General features: G+C 32.6%; 1 protein-coding gene across 1 annotated transcript; it reads right to left on the bottom strand.

The window, feature by feature from the left end:
- Nucleotides 1-2775: 2775 nt before the first annotated feature.
- On the bottom strand, nt 2776-5946 carry LOC123671003 (odorant receptor 67a-like). The gene is made up of 5 exons (XM_045604632.1): nt 5801-5946; nt 4095-4194; nt 3873-3962; nt 3315-3467; nt 2776-2829 (listed from the first exon to the last, which is right to left on the bottom strand). The coding sequence occupies exons 1-5, from the start codon at nt 5944-5946 to the stop codon at nt 2776-2778; spliced, it is 543 nt and encodes a 180-aa protein (XP_045460588.1).
- Nucleotides 5947-8611: the final 2665 nt, after the last annotated feature.

The following is an 8611-nucleotide window of genomic DNA, read 5'->3' as shown; positions in this document are numbered from 1 at the left end:
ATAAAAAAAGTATCTACACCCACAACGCAATATCTCACAAACTAATGGTCGGACTGCTGTCAAATTTTTGATTCGTTTGAAGGTTGGTACTAACTAAAAATCATATGGATTCAATACAAGCACCTCCATCTGTGCATCAGACCGGGAACTTTTAAATTGGCCTAATATTTACAAACAAAAATGTGGGATTTCTTGGATCATTTTTGGAGAAAAAGTCCTATTAACATGGGTCCGCAAACGCGACGTTTTCAAGATACAGTGTGTTTCTTGTAGTCCTACTCTTTAATGATTGATGATTATACAAGTTTATGGAATTTTCTTGAAATTTGAGTTACAAATACGCCATAACTGAAAATGGAACGACACACTCTTCAACAGCCTGCAATAATATAATCATAATAATAATACTGGTGGAAGAATTTGAGCTGTTAGGACAAGTAAGTGATTCGAAGAACCGAAACTGTGTGCAGCCCTCAAAAACAACTGATAATATTGCTGCTGTAGCCTATAATGTTGATCAAAACCGATGTTTGTCGATTCCTCGTCGATCTTGGAAATTAGGCACTCCACAAACGAACTAAAAGCTTATTCTTTCAAAGTTCAATTACTACAAGAATTCAAGCCTATATATTATCAGCAACGAAATTATGGCAATTTGTCCAAGAAAGGTTTTTGGCTGTGTTATTTCTCGAAGAGGTGATCTCAATTGGCCATCAAGATCTTGTGATTTAAGACATTCAGTAGTTTTTCTTTGGGTTCATGAAAAAAAAACATGCCAATGCTCCACAATCGATTCAAAACCTTTAAGATGGAATTGGTGAAGTTGAACAGGACATACATCCCCAAATGTGCGAATTGGTCTTGTAAAATTCCATGAAAAGGATGTGATGCTGCTAATGTTTCCGTGGCGATCATTTGCCTGATACCCTCTTCCATCGTTGATGGCATGCCTTCCTCTTTACAATGAAACCAATATCCATTAATTTCTCTCAAAATGTCCCTACTCGTTTTTTTTTCAATATCAGAATGATACCTTGTACAAAATTTTTTATTCATTGCGCCATCAGAACTAAGTGAAACATAAAGAAGTTTTTGAGCACTCTTGCATTCATGCGCCAATTAATCCTTCGGATATACCTGTAAACAGTAAAGTGACCTCCAAGGGCGCAATTGATAAATGAGTATGCAACCTCTCGTGATTTCCTCATTTTTTTTAATATCAGCATTAGCAATTATCACAGTGTTGGATTTATTGGTACTTCCTCTAACCTGAAATATTCTAAGGGCAAAAATCATCTAATAAATATCAACATAAAAGTGTTATGAATATCCATCATAATGATTCGAGTTCGAATTTCGCTCGATAAAAACTTAAATTTGCCAATTTAAATGATACCTGCTTCATTTTCACTGGTAATGTTTCGTCAACTACGTAACAGCGTGACCCAGAAGTTTCAAAGCAAGTGATACCGTTTCTTATATAGGTATGTATAGTGAATAACTACTTTTACTGGTCGGTACTACCTAGCCGTAGAATTCTGATTTTGCATACCTTTTCAATTGTTCCTTGAGTAATAGCCACTTGAGGGATTGTTATATTTGTCGAATTTGCTGTTAATAAATTTAGAAAACACATTCTGGTCGAAATAAGAGAAAATGTAGAGTCAAATTCTCATGAACTGTGAGACCTACAAACAATCGGCTAGCAGTGTTAGAATGGACGATCCCAAATTAGCGGAATTCCGCACTCATCCGAAAATTTTTCGGTCGAAAAATTCGGATCAAAAATTAGAAGTGCTCACATGGGAATTTAGTACCATCATTTATATAGATTCGTTCCCGTAGATTACGAAAATGTCTAGAGTTCAGAGATTTCTCTCATATTTCAGAAATTAAAACTTGAAAACTGAAATTTTTCAAAAAATTTTGATAATATTCTCGATCCTGCCGAGTTCTCTTCTAGACATGATACGAACTTGAAACCTCAATATGTTCTAGATCGCAGCTCGATCTACTCACTACTTTTACTGATCGTTATCATCTGGCAATATAGAATTCTGATTTTGTATAACTTTTCAATTGTTCCTTGAGTGATAACTTCATTTATTCTATTTTATTTCATTCATTTCCTTTTGATAACACATAGTGAACAAAATCAGAAAGAATATAGAGAAAATATTTTCAATGTATTTTCACAATGTAGTGTAACTGAGTTATGTTTATAATAACTTAAAAGTAATGACAAGTAATTAAATTCAATATATTTTTTACAGCTTTATCCCTTGAGGAAATGCTTTATTAATAAAGAAAATAATTTCTTTTCTATCCATTCACTTAGCTATTCAAAAAAAAAGAAAGCAATTATTCCTGATGATGTTATTTATTGTTGAATAACCAAGCAGAACAATGTTCCATATCTTCAAGCAATATAGGTAATTGTGGAGTATATTATTTATATTAGTGATCATTTTTCCAAGAAAACTTGTTTTTCTATCCAATCAAAACTCATGGAGCTGCAAGAAAATAATATAACAACATAAATAATGATCGTCGTGAAAATTGACAATATTAAATTCTCAATTTCTTCCAGTTCGATTTCATCATTTATTATATATATATTTATTTTTTGTTATTTATTATTGTTTTAAATTTATTCAGTTAAGTAAATGTCTAACTGATGAGATTTCTTGAAATCAAAAGTTTATAAGGTATAGCAATTTGTGAGTAAGTATTGCAGTAATTTGTAGTTGCGATTTTTCTTTTGTTGATTTGAAATTAGTTATTTGTGTTGAGAATAAGCATCAGAGTGGAATACATGGTTTTCATCATCTACAACAAAAAAAAAATATGGATTAGATTGAAATTGACTTTTCTATAGGTACTATTGCTATTTCGTATAACAGAAAAGTTATAATATCCAAATTTTTATACCCCCATAACCAAAATTCTCGATGCGCCTCATCATTGGCCAGGTTTACATGTCTAAAAAGACGGGTGATTAGATTTTGTGACGTTTGTAGTGACTCGAACTGGGAATTGCCGGTAATTCCAATTTATTCCGAGGATGGCGCTATTCGGTGGAATGACCATAATCATTTTATGGAATTTTTATGTAAGCGATATAGCAAATGAAGCGGAAATCAAATACCGGCAAGTATTCAGTTTCATCTTAATCTTTTTCAAAAATGAATGTGCACACCGGTATTTCTAGACATCGTAACCAAGGATCGAATTTCTTTTGATGCGATATAGTTTTCTATTTTCGAAATATTTTATGACATAAGGAAAACTGTTAAATTTGTAATGATTTTTACCGAGACTAGTATCGGTTTCTTCAAATCGAAAAACAATGATTTAATTTTTAAAGGCTGATGAAGTTTCATAAAAAAAATAACGAAGTCTTTGCTCATTCTATTATCCATTTCATACCAATCCATTTCAAAGGCTCCTTCAGTGAGTTTGTCTCCCTACAACACAATGAAATCAAATTATTAGAATGTTTTGGAAAATAAAAATCAGAAAAGAGCTGACATGAAGTCACGTGGTTTTGCAGGTTCGTCGAAATTTGTATTCATGAATTTTTTCACGGCTATTTTGTTCGTAGATTCTTGCTTAGATAATTATTCATCATATTTTTCATTCTGAACACAATTCTATAATCAAAACGCCTGTGACGTGTCATGAAGTCGAAGAATGACGTTATATAGTAATAGAAGAACATTCTTTATTCAAATTTGTGCATTTCTGATGAAATTTTTTATTGAAATTCTTGTCAGGAAATTTACACTCCATTGAACTGTTTCAACATCTTACCATATCGAGTCTGGTTCATAAACAACAGATTTCCAATAGATTGCCAAGTTGATACTCACCATATCAAAAATTTTCTGCATAGCGGTACACCACATGTACAAATTTGTGATTATTATAAAGAATTCATCCAAGTGAGCAATATTGAAATCCTACAAACCAATAGGAGGGTTGTACATATTATAATATTTATACACAAATATCAGAAATCAAGGAATCAGATGAAATATATTTCTGTATAAAATTAGAATTCAAATCTAGATTTCGCTTTATCAAATATTTACCGTGATGAGGAATACCATCAAAGCTGCCGTAAAAGGGACATAACCAATTATAATTAAGGCTGATAAATCTGCTGCAAGTTCCCTTACCATGAGGTAACACCTGTGGAAGTGAAATATTATTATGCAGTTAAAAATTTCGAGAAAAGATTATATCAAGAACTTTTGAACGGTAGTTCATTCAAGCGCCTATTAGGAATCAGAGATGTGTTGTTTATATGATATGAGATATCGGTTATTATGATGGCATTGAAGTCAGTTTTTCCTGAAATTCGTTATGAAGATTCAAGCCCGGATTCAAGTGATTGTTTTGCATATAAAGGGTGTTTTTTCAGAGCAATAGAACTTTATATTGCAATAAAACAACGATGGATTATTCGATTGAAATGAATTTTATTTATCCGCAAGATAATCTTGTGACATTACATTTTATATATGATTTCTGGCATATGACCGCCACGGCTGGCTCGGATGTAGTCCAATCTGGACGTCCAATTTTCGATGACTTTTTCCAACAGTTTTGGCCGTATATCGGCCATAACACGGCGAATGTTGTCTTCCAAATGGTCAAGGCTTTGTGGCTTATCCGCATAGACCAATGACTTTACATAACCTCACAGAAAGTAGTCTAGCGGTGATCTTGGAGGCCAATTCACAGGTCCAAAACGTGAAATTAAGCGGTCACCAAACGTGTCTTTCAATAAATTGATTGTGGCACGAGCTGTGTGACATGTTGCGCCGTCTTGTTGGAGCCACAGCTCCTGGTCATCATGGTTGTTCAGTTCAGGAATGAAAAAGTTAGTAATCATGGCTCTCTACCGATCACCATTGACTGTAACGTTCTGGCCATCATCGTTTTTGAAGAAGTACGGAGCAATGATTCCACCAGCTCATAAAGCACACCAAACAGTCAATTTTTCTGGATGCAGCAGTTTTGTTTTTTGACGTAGCCATTCAACCAGAAGTGCGCTTCATCGCTAAACAAAATAAAATGGACGTAGTGCGCGATACGTATTCCGCACAGAACCATTATTTTCGAAATAAAATTGCACTATTTGCAAGCGTTGTTCAGGCGTGAGTCTATTCACGATGAATTGCCAAACCAAACTGAGAATAAATCACTTGACAGCTGTTAAATCGGTCGCCATCTTGAACAGTAATAACTTAAAGTTATATACCTCGAAAAAAAACACCCGTTACTAACTGAATTCCAATCCAGTTAATCGTTACGGAAATATAGTGTATTTTTTTTTATTATGCTCGAAAGTTCTATAGTTCTGGTTACGCAATCAATTCAAAATTCAGCCAAATACTGGAAATTGTAATTACAGATCTACGCACCAACTCCAATTTGGCTAGATCTGTTGCCACTGAAATACTAGTGACCAACAAAAAAAGTTTTTAGTGAATGTTTTTATTTTTCACAAATTTTGAATTCCCTAAAGTTCAATTACCATTGTAGCTACATTATATCGAATATAAATTTAATTATCTTCGATATTATTGATATACTGAACTAACTAAAAACTCTGGAACAAAAATTAAAAAATGTTTTCTTTCAGATAGCACTCAATGAAAGTCACCTTTTTGTGAAAGAATTTTTAGTTATCATGAAAATCTGTTACAGTTCCTGAATGTTATTCATTTAGCTATTTCAATACTATGGAGCCAGTCCATGTTATTATAGGTCTATGATGTAAAATAATTACTCATGAATATCCTGATGGTAGTCTACTATTCTCCGAAAATTTCTTCTGACGACATCGATGTTCTGGCTACGATTCAGAGATGTCTCCCGCATCAGTTGTATAAGCTGCTCCACTTTAAATTCAAATATCTCTGCCATAAAAAACATGTCGATGGGAGCATGAATCATGTACAGACAGTAATGACCGAATGACAACGTGGCAATGGATATAATTATCTCTCTGACTGAAACAAACGGAATGAAAAAATTTTTTAAATTAAAAAAAAATTAAAATTGATTAAAATAAATAAATTTAAATGAATAGAATTAACAAAATTAATTAAAATTAAATTTTAAATTTTAAACCAACTTCATGTCTTGTCTCCCATTCATGTGAAAGATTAAACCTAGACCATGGATGAAGGTGTCAGGGCTAGGTTTATTTATGTGTTATTTCAACTTTCAATTCAATTTACTACACTTTATTTCTCATTCATAAAAAATTTGAATATACAGGTTGATTCATGAAAAACTAATCATAATTTTGTACTGAGATTTGGTTTTGAGACAATGTACTTTATCCCTAAAATATTTTCAGACCTTCAGAAACTTCCGGTTATACCGGAAACACACTACTACTTCCTTGTTTCAAATAGCATACCCAGTATAATATTGCATCATTAGAAGGCTTTCTTCATGACAATTTCAGCAATGTGTTCTATCTTTGCTGAAAACTCAACGGTTCATATGTTGATGGGATTTTTATGAAAAATAAAAGATGACGACGGGGACTCACAAATTTTTGAATATTTCTGCAGAAAAAGTTTGTGTCGAAAAAACTTCTTCTTCTTCTTCGATTCTGTAAATACGTAGTATTATAAGACTCTTTCGGTTCAGACCATACCAAAAATGTACAAGGTGGTTGGTTATCAGAAGAACATGAACTTGGACAACTCAAATTAATTAATTAAGAACCTATATTCATGAAATGTAAAATTTAATTATTGAAACATTTAATTTGAGTTTCTTTCTGTATTTTCTGGAAGTCACAAACTATTCCACAGTGTTAGAAATTGCGGTTTTTCCTCATTTGAAGTTCTTCCTCGTCAACTCTTCATTTCTTCATTTTAGGTATAGGGTTTTCTTAAGTAACCACCCTCTTTTTATACGTTTAATCAACTGAAATAATAAGAAATATAGATTTTAATTTGAAAATCTTGATTTATTACGAATTTGAGTTGTCCAAGTTCATGATCTGATAAACACTCTGTACAATTTTGGTCCAAACTGTACACAGTCTTGTAATATTACTTATTTGTGGAATCAAAAATAAAAAGGTTTTTCCAAAGAAAACTTTTTCTGCAGAAATATTCAAAAAAATGTGAGTCCCCGTCACCACCATTTTTTTCATAAAAATCCCATCAACTCATGAACCGTTGAGTTTTTACCCAAGGTATGGAATATTGCTGAAATTATCATGAAAAAAGCTACCTTATGATGCAATAATAATATACTCTTGTGTCATTTAAAATAATGACATATGGGTCTGTTCCAGGTACAACCGGAAGTTGTCGAGGTCAGAAAATATTTTAGGGGTGAATCACCCTGCATTAAGCGGTATATTTCAATAAAAAATAGTATGACGCAGAGTTGAAAATAGATGTAGAAAGCAATCCCATATGTTGGGAATACTCATCTTGCCATAGAAACCAATAACACAATTCATATGATTTTCAACGTGAAACTTAAAATTCAACTAATGAAACTAATCCTACAATGAAGAGTAAAGATAAATAAAAAATTTTTACCTGGAAAGTAGTTCGTGACAAAAGGATACCATAACGGTAGAAATAGTCCACAAACAAGGCGTGGATCTTTATCCTCGAAACAATTAGTTCGATTAACATAGTGATAAATAAAACCACACGCTGTATCAATTGCTATAAAATTCTGAAGGAAATGTTGCCTGAGCGTTTGTACTCTGTAGAATTCTCTAGTATTGCCAGATATATTCTTGCAAGTATCCCTATACTTATGTACTAATGTGAACATCCTTCGGGATTGCAATAAATAAATTATTCCTTGCACAAATGGATGAATTGCAGCTATAACACTGAAAATAGCTTGTAAAACCAAAATTTTAAAATCGTCATCTGTAAATGAAAGATTTTCAATATAATTAACAGTTTTATATATAAATAATGAATAAATTCACAACTTCAGTGACAGTACTGATTCTACTGAAGATAAGTTGGTATAACAAAAATGTGTGAACACACAAAATCTTAACTCGATCGGATCTGTTGTTATGGAAATATTCCATTCCTCTTTTCCAATATTCTTCCTGAATTTTCTATGGTTCTGTTGATGCGATAAACATGAAATTTCAACTGAAGCTTGCAACTGTAATTTTAATTCCAATGCAGATTTCCATGTCTATCAAATTTTCAGTTTCGAATAATAAAACAGTTTTCAGCTCTTAATCAATGAGATGCCTGCTATTTCGTTTGTTCGTAATCTTGGGTTGAGTTATGCGGTACTGATGATCCCTATTAAGGGTGACACCGGTATATCGCTACACTCCCTTGATAACATGCATTTTCCTTGGTTTACTTTCGATTGTGATTCCTATGAAATAGCATGGAAATCTTCTGTTGACAATGGTTATGTTGATGGCATTTTTGTTGATACATAAATCAGATAGATAAATTAATATCGTATGATATTACACACTTGGAAATCGTACTTCGTTTTCTTTTGGTATTTTCTTCACCTACCAAGTCCAGGTTTTAGCCAATTATTTATTATTTATTCAGCTCTTTTCGTTCGGTAA

This window comes from Harmonia axyridis, chromosome 1 (assembly GCF_914767665.1).
Source record: "Harmonia axyridis chromosome 1, icHarAxyr1.1, whole genome shotgun sequence".
In the NCBI taxonomy this organism is placed as follows: domain Eukaryota; kingdom Metazoa; phylum Arthropoda; class Insecta; order Coleoptera; family Coccinellidae; genus Harmonia; species Harmonia axyridis.
Note: the sequence above shows the minus strand (reverse complement) of the source record. Positions and strands in the feature narration are given on the sequence as shown.

Excerpts from the sequence above, each read along its gene's own strand:
- LOC123671003 (XM_045604632.1), bottom strand. The coding sequence starts at position 5,946 with ATGTTTTTTATGGCAGAGATATTTGAATTTAAAGTGGAGCAGCTTATA. Across the intron at positions 3,963-4,094 it reads TGATGGTATTCCTCATCACG|GATTTCAATATTGCTCACTT; the intron begins GTAAATATTTGA and ends ATTGGTTTGTAG. Across the intron at positions 3,468-3,872 it reads TGCAGAAAATTTTTGATATG|GGAGACAAACTCACTGAAGG; the intron begins GTGAGTATCAAC and ends ATTGTGTTGTAG.